At 40.6% G+C, this 16,489-nt stretch overlaps 1 protein-coding gene across 6 annotated transcripts in view; it reads left to right on the top strand.

Annotated features, from left to right (window-relative positions):
- SH3PXD2A (SH3 and PX domains 2A) overlaps positions 1-16,489 on the top strand; it is a 279,344-nt gene that overhangs the window by 247,115 nt on the left and 15,740 nt on the right. For 4 of the 6 annotated variants that reach the window (XM_075612535.1, XM_075612531.1, XM_075612530.1 and 1 more), the window contains 2 exons: positions 6,835-6,948; positions 10,476-10,559. In XM_075612535.1, coding sequence (XP_075468650.1) covers positions 6,835-6,948; positions 10,476-10,559 — 198 coding nt within the window. The remainder of the gene's footprint in view (positions 1-6,834; positions 6,949-10,475; positions 10,560-16,489) is intronic. The other 2 variants (XM_075612532.1, XM_075612536.1) reach the window with 1 other exon arrangement.

Genomic DNA, 16,489 nt, shown 5'->3' with positions numbered 1-16,489 from the left:
AGTAGCAGATGCTACAAAGGAGGTCCTCTAACGCGTTTCACGCCAAAATGGCGCGTTAGAGGACCTCCTTTGTAGCATCTGCTACTATGCATCTTTAATAAAGCATTTTTATTTTCTTGTTATTAGCCTCCAGCCCAATCTTTTCAGCAGTGCACCACCATTTTTTCTACATCCTATTTAGTTCTCACTGGACGGATGCACGCGATCGTCAGGAGCAGCAGGGATACATCACTGTGAGATACATTATGCTCATTTCCCAGGATTGGACATTCATGTCATTGTGATCATATGGGTATTTGCAGGGCTCCAGCCATTGGGTGAGCAGACTGCCCCTCTTTATGGTGTATGCACGGAGAGTTCCTTCATTCATGGGCTCCCCTCTGCATTCATTTTGAGGTTTGTCTCTCATTTGCTTGTCCATGTCAGGCTTTTATTGTGAGCCATATACCCTGTCACTAGTTCCACATTGCTTATCTACAGTGCCCTGGACTCCTCAGCTATAGTGCTACCACTTAAACTTGGATGTTGGAAGCACCATTTAGAGATTCATTTCTCATTCTTTGCTGTTTTTTTACCATGATGGAAACAAGCCGAGTAACAGTTATTTTTTATCGATGTCAACCTGACTACGTAACAAACTCAACATGAGTGGAGGTAGATAAATAAGTAAATGCATGTTAATACCACAGGAACACCATTGGGACTTTCTCCTGCGTGACTTATACCGTATTTAGGTTTACTGATAGAAGACCTGTTAATATATTTACCTTGCTTACTGAAGGGTTTCATGAGACTCGCATTACCTCGTTGGCTAGTAACTAAGTGACATCATCATTGGAGTTATGCTTAATGTAGTTTAGGTCTGTATCTTCTATATCCACTTGTCCCTGGGCCAACAGCTTTATTGAGTGTAGTATACCATTCAAGGCACTGCTTTATTGAGTGTAGTATACCATTCAAGGCACTGCAGCAAGCAAGTAATGAACATAACGGAATAAAGAAAGAGGTTTTGTTTTTTTCCAAATGATGTAATGCTAAAAATATATGGCTGTTTTGAATTTCTCTGTGTGGGGTATATCGTGTTTTGCTCTTCCTTCCAGACTTTAGGACTAAAGTTGCAGAATATGACTATGCTGTCTGCATTTTCATTCTTAAATGCCAAAGTCTAGCAGATAAGTTGTGTAACTATCACAAAAGGAATCGCGCTTAGGCTACACAGACACTATAAAAATTATAAACCAGGGCGGTGGAAGGTAGGGCCCCAATTAGCCATTCAACAAAATGTACAGATCTCCTTTAATAAACCTGAAACCTATATCATTATAAAATCCTAAAATCTTTCTATTCAGAAGTATTCTTGTTAAGAGAGTATCTATTCCGTTTTGTTTTCTTCTTGGAAGTCATAAAAAAATGTCAACATGGTTTCCTAAAAGCCCTTAGAATTGTCCAGGCAACAACAGGTTGATACAATGTGTAATGTAGCTGCTTTCTTTACTGGCTAGGATGTATCACCCAAATGAACCCATAAAGATGCAATATGCTATATGGATTGCATTGTATGTGTTGTGCTTTTTACATTTATTTACTATGGCCTACATTTTATATCTTATATTATGATTTCTGTGTATTGCATCTATTTCTTTAGTATTTTTCTGTAACGCTTGTTGTATTTGCCACCAAATCTCGAAATCGCAGCCAAAGTTATTCCCTGCTTTTCAACTTGATACATTCTTCCTACATAAACAGATGCAGAACCGCAAAGTCAATTTAGTATTTGCGTCACTCCCGGAGCCTTGATAAATGACCCCACATGTTTCATTAAAGGGCACGTGATAATCCCAGTTCTGTGCTATGTGACAGCCCCGGAGTTCATTTCTGCAGGACCTACTTCAAATGAAGGCAGTCTGTACTGTGCGTACAGCGTCCCTCTAAAAGTGCAGCGGGTCGGTGTAAATCAACATGAGTTCATCATTTGGCTAACTCGGTACAACTGTTCTAGCAGCATGGTGAATTGTAAACGACTTAGGTCATTGGAATTCTATGAAACCCCAGCTGACAATGAGAGAAAACATAAGAAGCTGTTCAGTTATGGGGGTTATTTATAACAGAGCAGCACAGCCACAAAACTCAGCTGTCCTCAGCTGGACTGCACTGAATTTGAGGCTCACAATCACAGAGGTTCCGATGCTGTATTGCAGCCCACATTCTCTTGACCCACTATATCAGGGGTGGCCAACTCCAGTCCTCAAGGACCACCAGCTGGTAAGGTTTTCAGGATATCCCTGCTTCAGCACAGGTGGCTCAATCAGTGGCTTGGTCAAAGACTGAGCCACTGATTGAGCCACCTGTGCTGAAGCAGAGAGATCCTGAAAACCGGACCTGTTGGTGGTCCTTGAGGACTGGAGTTGGCCACTCCTGCTGTATATCTTACAAAAGTATTCAGATGGAGGTTTCAAAATGTTGTCTATTTTACCAGCAGTAGTTTTAGTGTGTGCTGTGTGATATACTGTATGTTGTGTTTTATTGTGTAGTTATACAACATTGGTTGCATTTGCTAATTCTGTTGCACATTTGACTCCAGTTTGGCAATATTGAAAGATACATCTGGTAGTACGTGTGCCCTGATCCAGCCTTTCCACCACCATGCATTTATCAGTAAAGGGAGATTATGTTTTTTCACATTTCATCTGTTAATACTTTATGATACAATCCCCCTGTTTTTGGTTTGTAACCCTGTTATCCATGAACCCCTACCGACTCGTTTATGTAATCACAGTGCATGTGTTGGCTAATTCATTGGTTATTCATGTTAACAGCCAGTTCTGTAGAGAGTATAAGTTTTAAATTACCCCCAATTGTTGAATATTCTACTCTATATTATTATAATCTAACAAAACTCCCTCCACATTATACTGCAAATTACTTGCAGCATTTCAAATTGTAACCATAGATTTACTGAAATTGTGCTGATTTGATTTCTTCTCATTTGTATAGTTTAAAAGAGATTGGGTGAAAATATTTATTAAACCAATTTTTAAAGCGGGGATCCTGCTTTCCTTTTATTCATTTTTTTATAGTTATCGGTTTGAAGCAGGCGGGTCTCCGTAGTTGAACCGCATGCATTTTGGACTCCGGGGACCCCCTGCTTCCTGAGATAGTTACCACCGCAGGGGGTGCCGGTAGCAGCTCCAGCTGGGCTATGTGGGGCTATCGAAATGGTGGCTTAAATGTCATGCGGGCCAATAGGAAGCCGTGACGTCACCCCATGCGGCTTCCTATTGGCCAGCGTGACCGGGACATTTAAACCTGCAGAGATACCGGCATCACCTACGGAGGTACTGTAAGTATCTCGAGGAGCAGGGGGTTCACACAGCTGAAATTAAGTGGGACTAGATATTTTTCAGTACATCTCTTCACTTACAGTAAGAAACATATTGTATTGTATTTCATTATCAGCCATAACATATACATTACATGACATACTGCTTAATCTCTGCACAGTAGTTGTGCAAATGCAAGTCCCTCACACAGGACCCGCTCCTTGTGCATAGATAATGAAGGGTTGTGCCGATGTTGAAGGAAAGGATCTTGAAAGCATTAGGCAGGGGGGGAGGGGGTTGAGCCATTCATCAGAAATTTCCTACGGAGAGGATGTCGGAAAAACTCGTTACTTGTAATTTGGAAAATCATTGAAACAACAGATTTTTTTTTAGACGTATATATCATCCGGGTAGCAGTCTTGGTATATATGTTGAGGTAATGCTTCAGTGATCTAATATTTTAATATATTGACTGTCTAATATCCTTATTGCGTCTTGTACACAGTGCGCAGAACCCATCTGTTAACAGAAAACGAGGCAGAGCAGTATTAAACACACATGTAATTCAGGCCCATCAGGAATTCCCAAATAGAGAACAGAACTACATTCTCTAGCAATAAGGTGTATGCACGGAGCTATATGGGTTTCACATTGGCCCCAGCTGCGGGCCAGTGTGACTGAAGCAATAAAGGATGCATGATTTCATATTTGTAAAAATGTGCACTACACACTGTATAGTCATTGATGCTTCCATACAATGACAGGCAGTTTGAGGAAGAACTTTTATTGGTACCCACATGTTGTGGGTCAGTGCTGGTATACACTGTCACATGCTGTAACTGTGCTTGCAATGGGGTGACAGATTCCTACTTCCATTACAATCTATGTATCCGTCATCAAGGCCTCTGTGTCAGTCTCGATGGTTTTTGTATTGTTTTGCCTATATGTATCGGTAAATGGATATAGATAAATGTCTGTACATAGGTTTACAGGCCCTACAGTAGTAAATTAGCTGATCATTTAGAAACATATTTCCATGTGAGAAATGACCGGTGTTTATGGGTTGAATGGTGCTTCTAGGTTGTAAATGTGATGACAGAGCCGCAAGCATTGGCAAATTCCTATAAACAAGGAATTTGATTGAAGGTCAATCACATGAGTCAATGTTGAATACGTAGTTAAACAGCAGTCTGCTCTCGTTACCATGCTTCGTTCAGGAGAAATAAGCAGTTTAAATATTAAGTGCCCAAGAGGTCAACATGGATGTCTCCCCAGAGTCCAATGCAGTATGGCGTCCCCATGGTAACATCAGACTCTATAAATTAAGAAATCAATATATTTTTTAACACAAATAAAATTGCATTTTTTTTAAAGCGAGAAATATGTAGGGGGTATGATACTAGCATTATACGACTTAAACTCATATAGGCTTAAAAAAAATATTACCTGAACTGAGTTCATTGGTGGACTGATGCAGTTCGTGACTCCTACCACCCTCAGTTTCCCGGGATATTTGTAGGATATTGTTTGTGCCGGGTTTGACACTAAAAAAAACTACAAACATTGCTGCCAGGGTCACCAATAGAAAGTTATGCCATCTGCCAATGACCCCCACTTTACTATTTGCCTGACGGAGTATGTCTTGTTTTCCAGTGGCTAGCTGGTATCTCTCCCCCCCCCCCCTCCCCTCCGGACTCCATTGCTCCTGCACCAGAGAACCACATATAAGCTCCAGGGAATCCTTCAGTTCAGGCAAGATAACAAAATAATGTAACGGTGATTGCTGATTTAAGTATCAGTAACAGGCTTTGTAAGGTTACATCTCTACAATCCCAATTGTCACATGTCCAGTTGTAGCCCAAAATGTATCAGTGAGATTCTAGACATGCCTGTCACTAGAAAGACAATGACCAACCTCTCCTAATATGTGACATCTCCATCACCCTTAGCAGTCTTGTATTTGTAGCTGGGAATTTGTCATTTGTAGTTCCTGTAGAGAGCAAGTCATGGACAAGAATAGAGTATCGTTTTAGGCCTCCATTTGGGGTATATATTACTAAAAGTAACAAGTATGTTGAAACTCTGATTCTTTATATGAGCAGAACTTGTTCAGAAGTAGTTAGAATTGCTTATCACATGGATTCTTGTGAGAAGGAAACATAAAGGCTTTGTTAATGCAGCATCAGCTGAATGTCAGACTGTGTCCTGTTTACTTCTACCCATCATTTTAAATGGATGTTAAGCGCTATGTTAGTAGCTTGATGCTTACAAATAGGAAATAACAATAAGGATCTGTTTTCGATAACTTAGGCTTGGCCAGCTGTCAGCAACGAAGCATCTTTCCAAATTAGCCTCAGGATCAGAAAAACAAATCCTTGGTGTGATAGAGATGAGATGAAGACCCATATTTACTAAGTATTGCTATGCCATAGCGCACCTTCTGGCTACTCAAATTCAGGCTTTTAATATTAGTGGTAACAGCTACCACCCATCTTAATATGATGGGCCATTGTAATACAGTACTTGTAGTGCTCTCCATTGCAGCTCTGTAGTCCACCCAGTCTTGAGCACAGTTACAGATGTAGCCAAGCTTACTGTTCACGGTACCGGGGAAAGGTGCAGGATTCCTCGTGCAGGAAGACTTTGTTTACCGCGAGCTAGCCGCGGGACAGCAAAATGACATCCCACTGTTGCCATTTCAGTATCTGTACACCAGATGGCACAGTGAATATCATTGCCAATGGCTGCGGTATGGCTATTTAACGGCACAAGTACTTATCAGTACAAATAATAGTATTTTAATATTAATATGATTTTACACACATATCTAATGTTATGTGGCAGTTATATGGTTCACTCTAACATCATACAACTTTTCTTAAGGGAGACTACAAATCTGTTACGCCATAAGAACCTTTTACAACTATAAAGTTCACAATGGTTTCATTTATAAAAAAAAAAAAAAAAACCCATTGTTCTTATGTGAAATGCATACTGTACTGTTTGTACGTGAAACAGATGCGTTCGTACTTTGCGTGCTTTACGCACTGCACGTACTGTAAGTGTTAAACCATGGAATGGATGTATGCATATCACGGCTGGTTGAACAGTTGTCTACACATGCGTGTTAGCACACGTTTCAAAGTTTTCCTTTTAGACTTACTTTTTAGTCTGTATTCAACAAAACACCCTCCAACCCAACCCCTGGCCCTCCATCATTCATGTTCTAAAATAAAAGATCCGCTCTTTTGCATTGTGGCTATTAAAACATTATCAACTATGTGAAATATCTTGGAAACATTACTTGGCTTACTATTGTGGTTACGTGGGGGACGGGAAGGAGCTCCAGTATGTGTGACCAATTAATAAACATTCATCATAAAGCAGGAAGTCTTGTAGCTGAATGTTTTTATGTTTCAAAGTCGGGTAGCGTGTAGAATATTTTGTAAGATGGTTGTTATAATACCTAATGATAATTATGATTAAATAATGTTTATTCTTGTTTCATTCTCAGGTTGGTGGTTTGTTAGCACAGCAGAAGAACAAGGTTGGGTACCAGCTACCTACTTAGATTCTCAGAGTGGAACCAAAGATGATTCTGAAATCAATACATCCAAATCTGGAGATGGTAAGTTTACTGAGGTTCAATGTTATAGGAAAAACCGTACAGACATATTTGTTAAAAATGTGTGAAATTCCCAGGGGGGGGAATGCGATTTGATGCAATAAAAATCCATAATTCTTGACATTCATTCGAAATTTTCTATGCCGCAATTTTGCTGTGTAAAAAAACATCTGATTTGCATGCACCAAATGTGTTGTTTCTGACGCAGTACTGTATGTCTTTAATCTCCGCCATGCACGCAAGATTCTGGATTTTCGTTCTCTGTGAAATCCACAATCTCGCAGGCTTGAGGTGAGATTTTCCCTTTGAAACACAAACTCACATCTTAAGTAATAGGATCTTCATTTTGTGAGCTTTTTCCATTTGCCCAACACACGGATTTGCACCACCGAAACCATAACGCTTCCTAAAATTCCTTTCTTGTATAGTTTAGGTATGGGATAAACTGTTGAAGGAATATGGAGAGAAATGCGGGTATATATGTATGTGGAAGTCTCTCACTATTCTAGATTTGTGAATTTAAACCACTGCTCCAAGTCATAAGGTTAAGTACCATACGAAATGATGCATCTACATAAAAAAAAAAATCGTGAATATCTTGTAGAAGTATAAACGTGTTTTTTTAGGATATGTTACATTAAGAAGATTACTAGCAGATATTGTAAACTTATTTAAACAGGGTGTTACATACAGTAATGCGCTTTTTTTTAATTAAAAAATGCACTAATAGAAGAGTCTGCTGACATGTTTCATGAGTGTGGGAAGGTGTGAGGAAAGGAGTGATGGCTTGGTGTTGGGAGGGGAGTGTGATGGCTTTGTGTGGGGGTGAGGGAGGCTAAGGCTAGTGCTTTTTGTGGGGTGGTGTAAGTAAGAGAAGGGGGCTAATTAAGAAAGTGGGTGAGTGTGCTATGTGGAGTGTATGAGAAGAGGGTAAGTGAGTGTGCACTTGGGAAAGGGAGGGTAAGTGTGTATGCATGTTAGCGGGGAGGTCTGAAGAGCCTGGGTCCCCCGAGATGTTTAGAAAATCCTTCAGGGGTGCCCCTGCTCACCAATAAAATCAAATTAAAATAATTAATTTGGCTAATAAAGTGGTTTTTGCAAAAACACAAGAGCCTCAACACTTTTTTAGTGTTGGGACAATGGGCCACCGTTAAATACGAACCTTTAAAACAATTATTTAATCTTGACTTTAGATTTTAGATACCAATGATGTGAGATCTCAAAACGCTATAAAATATAAAACGAAAGTTTTACTTTAGCACAAATTGACTTCATGTGTTCGCCAATAATAGGATAGTTTAATTGGTGCATTTAATCAAACATTTCATTTGTAATAATTCAAGTAAACCTGTGTTAAATTGTCTTTTATGTTATTTAAGGAGTGAACCTACAGTATATAACAAAAATTGTCATGTTTTTAAGTTTGAAATCTTAGTTCAGTCCCTCTTATATGTTTTACAGCTTACAAATCATTGAATGCTTGTTCAGTTTCATTGTTGTGGGGAAGAGAGTGGTGCCTCTATAACCCCACCTGAAAGTTGCCTCCCCAGGCCCAGTAGGCCTATGCCTAAATACGGGCCTGGCCGCAGGGCTTTCTGGCACTGAAAGCGTTTACTTCAATATCGGGCTTGTTTTTGCCTTCCTCGTGTTTTTTTGCTTAATGAAAAGAACCCGTTGGTATTAACAAGACAGATTAACTGGACTCATAGGCCCAGAATTACAAACGGGTTCTAAGCGTTAGCGTGCCTTTACTCCCGTTCATTATACAAAATGTATTTTCTTACTGATGTATTTCATTATCAGTCCTTAGAAGCGTGTTTAAGATAACCTTTGGGTGGTATAATAATTTAATTACAAAACATACCCAAAGTAAAAAAAAAAAAAAAAAAAAAAAGGACAATCGGACCAATTTATTTAGGTTCTTTCACTGAATTAACTGTGTCTATCTCGAATATATACAGTATTCCTCAAATACGTGGTGAAGCCGTCTTCCCTGTGCTGGAGAAGATTATCGTACTTTTCATTTGAATGGAGCCAAGTGTAGAAGGCTTTATTAAACGTGGTTATTGTCTGGGATTCACTAAGTCGGTTGTTTTTGTCTTGATGGAGGTGCTAATGCAAAGTGAAATGTTGACCTCTAGTCAACAAACATTTTTATTTGCAATAAGTCCTATAAGTGCCGGTCCATTTTTAAACCTGCGTCCGTACCCAGGCAGTTAAAAGAAACCGCACCAGTGAGCTCACCTTCTCTGCAATATATATCTAGCAATATATTAGCAAATGAAGATTTTAATAGGCTAGGTGTATCTTGCACGGACTTCAGTCCTTTTTACTGAGCAGAAACAGATGTATAAAGCAATATCCCGATACATTGTGAACCATTGAAATCTCCTCTGTCTGGAGAACAGCGTGTGCTCCTAACAATAATTGCAGATCCTCTCCCCTACTTCCTGCCTTTCTTGCCGCAAACCTCAATATGGACATCAACAATAAGAACACTGCTATGGGGATGGCCTGTCCTGTTAGTTATTATTACAGGCACGTCAGAGAATTACCATTGTAGTCATGGTCAGCATGCAAAGTTCTATAGTTTCTTCAATAAGAAGTTTGCAGATATACTTTAAATTGTTTAGAAATATTGCTTGTGCGCTTTTATAGGGGATCAATTACCCTTCTACTACCCAACATAAACTCCTCGTTTAATGTAGATGTAACTGTCTAAATGAACCATAATTACACTTAGAACTGCGTAAGTCACTTGCAAATAAATTGGATTCCCATCATTATTTTCTTGTATATTCTTTTCACCTTTTTAAAGACATACATATACCTTTCCAATGCTTTAGGTAAGAAATGGCGGTGAAGAATAATGTATTTTTTTTCATGGTTTGTAAACTTATTTCCTCGTGTGCGGGTCCTCTTAAACCGTATTTATTGGTGTGTCCTCCATAAGGAATTATTTGAGATAATTGTATGTGTAGCACAGAATGCTTCTTTTTTTGATCATGTTAACCTTTTAAGGTCTACAAAAGAGAGAAAGTATCCCTTCATGACCAAAGCGCCACTCTGGAAGGGTTAAGAAGCTAAAACTCATTTTTATTGCAGAAGTGTGTAAGGAGGCAAAACAAGACGTTGGAGTCTGGGTAGCATTCTTCTTTATTTATGTAGGGGTGTAGGCGACCATAGTACTGCAGTGTAAATAGCTGTTAATGCGATATCATTCTTGTGCCACTTTTCTAGCCACGTGTCTCTCTGAAACGCATGCACCTTTTCCAAAAATGTAACTGTACATTCCTGTTACAAACAGGAAAACATAACTAAATCTCATTGTCTTCCATTATTCTCACCATAACGGCATCAGGAGCTCAAGAGGTTAACATGTCCCCTTGACTTTACAATGTGTCTCATGTTTTATATAGTTAACGTGTCATTTTTTAAAAATTCTCATGTATTATTTTGTTATTCATATCCTCCTGTCATCTTTTTATTTCCATTTGTATCCGCATGTTTCCATCCATCTTCCGTACTAGTAACTAAGAGACGCAAGGCTCATCTACGGCGCCTGGACCGGCGATGGACGCTGGGCGGCATAGTCAACAGACAACAGAGCCGAGGTGAATAGAGCTCTTCTGACGTGGTCAATGTGTTGGGGAGGTTGTTGGACCCCCATGCTGAGATATTCTATTACTAGAACACAAGATCGCTTAACGAGCTCTCTCATGGAGGAACTACTAATATATAGACACTCAATAATAACTACTTATAGTATAAACAAAGTATCAAAATATAACTTTTATTGTGCATATTTTGTACAATTAAGAGCAAAATAACAGTTATATCCAATTTGCTCAATAACACACACAGATATGACAACTATAGATAGAGCTATTGCCCGGGGGGGGGGGGGGCGGGGGACGGACGGACGGACGTTCTTCGGGTGACGTTAGGGACGCCATTTGCAGGGACAGGGTTTGTTTTTAGAAAGTGAGGAGTTGAAACGAAAAGCATGCGAGTGGTTAAGGTTCGGTTTCAGTGGCTGTACATTATTTGGATTATGAGTCTGAAGTTAATACATTTATTGGATTCAGAGAGTCAATGTAGGCAACTGACTAATGGAGGCGGTGGATGCCGGTTTTTAGAACTTGATCAGACACCCCCCACCCCCCCCTTAGTATAGATGAAAGCAATGGATTGGAGGTAGTTTTATCAATGTGAGGAATCCAGATTTCAACAGTCACCGAGGTTGACATATATTAACATATGACTTACACTAGTATCGTCTGCAGAACCAGACAATGTATTGTCATTACTTACTATTTAAAATGGCAATACAGTTTGCATACAGCAAGACCTGTAAAAAAAATTATTTTTTAAATAAATCAGTTCTGTAGTATTCGATACTAGTGACTTTTTTTTAAAAAACTATTATTATTTTTATTATTCAACTCAATGCCATTTTTTAATTAGTTTTAAAGCATCCTTTGATAGCCCATCAGCCCACCTCCCAAGCAGTGAAAGATCTTTGCAACACCTTCCTGTTTGATAATTTGTTGCCAATATTACCAGCAGTTTGAGCTGCAAACTGTAACAATAAATCAGAGGTGCAAAAACTTTTGAACTGCGCCCCCCCCCCCCTCCTGCCTGCTGCCCCCGGTGCTCGCGCCTCCCCTTACCTCCGTTCCCTGCATCAAAAGACGCCGCGGTCATGTGACGTCAAGTCGCATGACTCCGCTGTGTCATTTGACGCCGTGTTGCCATGGCGACGCGTCAGCAGCCGTCTGAATCTTGGTAAGTAATAGGTTGCAGAGTCCTCGTGTGATCCCCCAACATTTAAATTAAATGCAGTGGAAAACTGCGCAGGGCCTCTGCAACCACTGCGCATCCCTACAAAAATCTCCCGCCCCCCCTGGGGGGCGCGCCCCCCAGTTTGCACACCGCTGTAATAGATAATGTTACCGTATCCGGATACATTGTAGCTGCTGAGTTACACTGACTGAAGGATTGAGTGGAACTGAAAGGTGGCCATTTACTTAGGCACACAATCAGGATTTTGACAGATTTATAACAGGAGCACCAAATGATTGCCAGCGTAGGTCCGAATGTAGAATTATACATTGCCGCAAGCTTTACATATACAAATAAGAAGAAAAGGGGGGGGGGGGAAATAGTATTTCTGCTTTAATTGATGCAGCAGTTGCTCAGTTTCAAGGAAATGGAATTACCTAAGCTGCCGATTGATCTGTTCTCCCGTGATTGATCAGCAAAGATCCTGCTTCCCAGGGTTCACATTATGGCCGCCTATATCAAAAGAGGAAGAGGTGTGCCTTTGTAAATGGTTGCTATAGCAACCCAAAGGAAGCTTAATACATTACAACTCATTAAAAAGGGCATAAAGAGTGGGGAGAATTAAAAAATCATTAAGTATCCAATACTACACAACTGATTTATTAAACATTGAATGTATTGTTGTTTTAAGTAACAAGTGGCAGAAGTTACTGCCATACGTAAGACTAGAAGAAACCAGTGTTACTAGGTTTGGCAACAGCTCCATCATATAAATATATATGTGTTTGTCCTATTGAACAAATTATTTATAACTGCTCTCAGGCTCACCAAACAAAACAAATAAACCCCTACCTAATTTTTAAATGATAACCTTCCTACATATTTTAAATTGTTTTGTATTTCACTATTATTACTGTACAATAAGTTATCTTTTAATATTTTGTTTACACTATAAAAATAAAGTGTTTTTCGCTTTAAATACAACTTTGGAGTGCTACTTGTTTTAAAATATTATGCCTAGGAAACTGACAGAGAGGGAGTAAGTGCAGTAAATGGCAGTGCTTGGCCATACGGATTGGAAAGTATGTGGTGTGGAGTAATGGCCGTGAGTCCAGGCTATCGAAATGCTTCATTCAGAAGGTGTATTTTTTAGGTTGGGGAGAGAAGGTGCTTGCAGTTCCCCAAGTGTGAGGGAGTTACGCAGGTATGGGACAGTGAGGGAAAAAGGTCTAAGGCAGTGGTGCACAAAGTGGGGGGTGCGACCCCCAGGGGGGCGTGAGACTGACTGCGGGGGGCGCGGGGTTTACAGAGGCTCCGCACGCTTCCCGAAGGCACTTAAATTAAGTGCCGGGGGAGCTGCAGGGCCTCTGTAAACCAGACTTACCTTGGCTCCAGCGGCTTCTAAGACGTGTCACCATGGCAACACGGCGTCAAATGACACCGCGAGGTCATGTGATGTCATGCCGCCGGAGCCGAGGTAAGAGGGGGGTGAGGGGGGCGCGGAGAGAGGGGAACTGCCGGCAAGGGGGCGCAGGGAAAAAAGTTTTGGTCTAAGGTAAGAGGAAGCAGTAGAGGTGGAAGGGGTGGAAAGGCAATGGTTATGGGCAGAGCGCTGGCGACGAACAGGGACATAATGAGAGATCAAAGTTGATATGCATGGAGGAGCGGGCGTGTAGAGAGCTTTGGAAGAAGGAAAACTTTGTAGGTGATTTGGAACTTAATAGGAAGCCAGGAGAGTAATTTAAGGAGGAGATGAGCAGACACTGCTCTGGGAGAAAGGGAAATGAGTGTAGCTGCTAAATTTTGGATAGATTAGAAGGGAGAAAGTTGCCAGGCGGGAGACCCCGTTAGTATTAGGTTACAATAATCCAAACGGGAGAGGGTCGGGGCATGACTGGGAGTTTTAGCAGTAAAAGTGACAGAGGAAAGGGTCGATCTTGGCAATGTCACAGAGTAACTAGTGTCAAGTTTTAGCCAGAGCACGACTGTGACTGGAGAAGTAGAGGGAGGAGTCAAATGTCACCAGGCAACATGCGTTGGTGACATGACAGATAGTGATTGGGCCAGGTTTAAGAGGAAACAGGAGGAGCTTAGTTTAAGCCATATTACGTTTGAAGGAGCAGAGCGCCCCCTAGGAGGATGTCCCATTTCTTTTATCTCCTAACTGTGACTGTTACATAGAATAGGAGAGTGTATTTACCAGAGTATGGTGAACATTTGTTTTGGCATCACACATGAGATCTAAACACCACGGTTCCTTTGAAATACTAGAATTCTTGATATATGTGGTTAAACACTGACCACTAAAGAAATGTGCCTTCTTTTACTTTTCATGATTATAATAATTTAGCTGTGATTTAGTGCTTTATTTCTGTTACACAATAAAAATAGCACTCGGACAACAAAAATATGTCACGCACAAGCCAATTTTATGAGAATCTAAGTGCTTCTTAATGACAAGACCACATATTGTGTGTTTATATATGCTTTCTTTGTTTACCTCCTTGGCTTCCATTGTTTTAATGAATTTATTAAAGCAGAGGAATTTGCTTATTTCTTATTAGAATGGGCTGCTCTTTAAACAAATGCCCCATAATATTATTGCCACATGTTGAACCCTGCTAAATATGTCCTTGATGCTGTTCCATACCAAAAATGATTACATGTGCTGTGGCTGATCTTACCAGGAAACACAGGGACATAGGGCTGCAGACAGAGACTTCAAAAAAGAAAGTGGAACAAAGTGTGGGTGTACATGTGTATATGTATATATGTACATATGTACATATGTACATATGTACATATGTATGTACATATGTACATATGTACATACATACATACATAGTATATATATACACATATGCATACATATATATATACACTAGATCACATGGAAGAAGAAAAAGTGAGATGTACAGTATTGATCCATCATGCAAACATCCCTAGCTGGATATGATTGATCAATAAGTTCCATTTTTTCTTTACCCTTGTGTCGTGCTGGTTTTCCGATCACCGTGTGTTGTAGTATTTATATTGATACCTTACTTTACCGTGCACCAGCTGCCTCAAAATATGTTGGCTTTTAATGAAACTTAGTGGACAAAAAAGGAACAGATAATGTTTCAGGGCAGCGGCTCTTCCATCACTGAGGGTTGATCTGAAGAACGGGCCGCTGCCCGGAAACGTTATCTGTTCCTTTTTTGTCCACTAAGTTTCATTAAAATGTTGATATTGCCGGGAATGGCCAATGCTTCATTGGCGACCATAAATCACGTAGTAAATGTTAGTTGCTTTGCAGTACTCAAGCATGCATCTTTGTCACTAAACGTCTCTAACTGTGTACTCTTATCAGCCCAAAACGACCCCATTGGTTATGGAATAAGCCCCTTTGATTTATACCTAGAATAACCTTTTCAGTATCAGGTATCAGAAATGAGATATTCCAACTAGAAGTAAATAATACAACTATACTCCTTGCTAAGCACATGTTAGCCCCTGGACAGCACTAGTTTGCTTGTTATTTTGCTTTCCACCAAGAAGATACTCTAATACAAGGGGGGCTGAACTCCAGTCCTCCAGCCTCCCCAACAGGTCAGGTTTTCAGGATATCCCAGCTTCAGCATAGGTTGGCTCAATCAAAGGCTCAGTCTGATAGCACACATGTAATATAAATATATACCAAAATATAATATTATAGTAGATACAAGCTACACCCATCTCTTTATCGCTGAGCGTTGAAGCACCCATAGATAACATTTATTTTTTTAATTGATCTTATAAATAAAGCCTCGTGTGCATGATAAAACATGGAAACGCAATAAACGGGAGTCCATATGTGAAACTCTCAAAACTGGTGGGAGGAAAGCAACCGCACAATATTTACCAAAAAAATCCGCGTTTAAAGCAATGGGAGTTTTTATTTGCTAAGTTGTGAAGCTGGAATACTTTGATACATTGTTTCTTAGGCTGCGTCCATAGAGGGAGGAACCGCGCTCCTCTGCACAGACGAGCCTCAGCGTCAGCGCGATCAGGAGCGATTGCATGAACTAGCAAACGAGCCAACGTGCACGATTGGGAGGTGGGGGGAGGCGGGGCACTGACGTCACTGGGCCAATAGCCCGCGAAGCGCCGACGTTGACGCTGCTTCGCTCTGATTGGAGGTTTTCAGCCGACAGCACGCTCAGAAACAGGTTCTGCTGTGGCTGAAAATCCCTGCGCCTCAGCACGCCTGCGGACGCTCGCGGGAGCCCCCTCTCAAGACATCCTCATTGAGGATGACGGGGCTCATCGCGGAGCGTCCGCACGGCTCAGCGCTGTCTGTCCTTCTATGGACACAGCCTTAGCAGAGGGACTCAGTACTTTTCTGTATTCTGAATGATAGCAGTTTCACTTAATGATTATATTTCATATGTAAGTGTACTACTGGGGTATAACCTTCATCCCTTGTTCATATTACTATTGCAAAACACTTTAATTATCCCAGTAATAAATTTATAAAGAGTAAAAACGTTCTGTTACTGATGGGAGCATCTCGCCGCCGTGTAAGTACATAGTAATCTTTTACCCATGTGTGTGCAGTTACAGGAGCCATCTGGCCACAAGACAATATCAGTAATATTGTACTTGCTGGCAACTATTAGTACAATATCATACTGCAAGTTAAATCTACTGCTTCCGTTATTTGTGGCCAGCAGGCAAACGCCCCATTGAACGTCAGTGATTGCCGATGAACACATACAGTGCTGAGGCTTGCGCTCTT

Source organism: Ascaphus truei, chromosome 8 (genome assembly GCF_040206685.1).
Source record: "Ascaphus truei isolate aAscTru1 chromosome 8, aAscTru1.hap1, whole genome shotgun sequence".
Taxonomy (NCBI): Eukaryota; Metazoa; Chordata; class Amphibia; order Anura; family Ascaphidae; genus Ascaphus; species Ascaphus truei.
The sequence above is the reverse complement of the archived record's forward strand: the minus strand, read 5'-3'. Positions and strand labels throughout refer to the sequence as shown.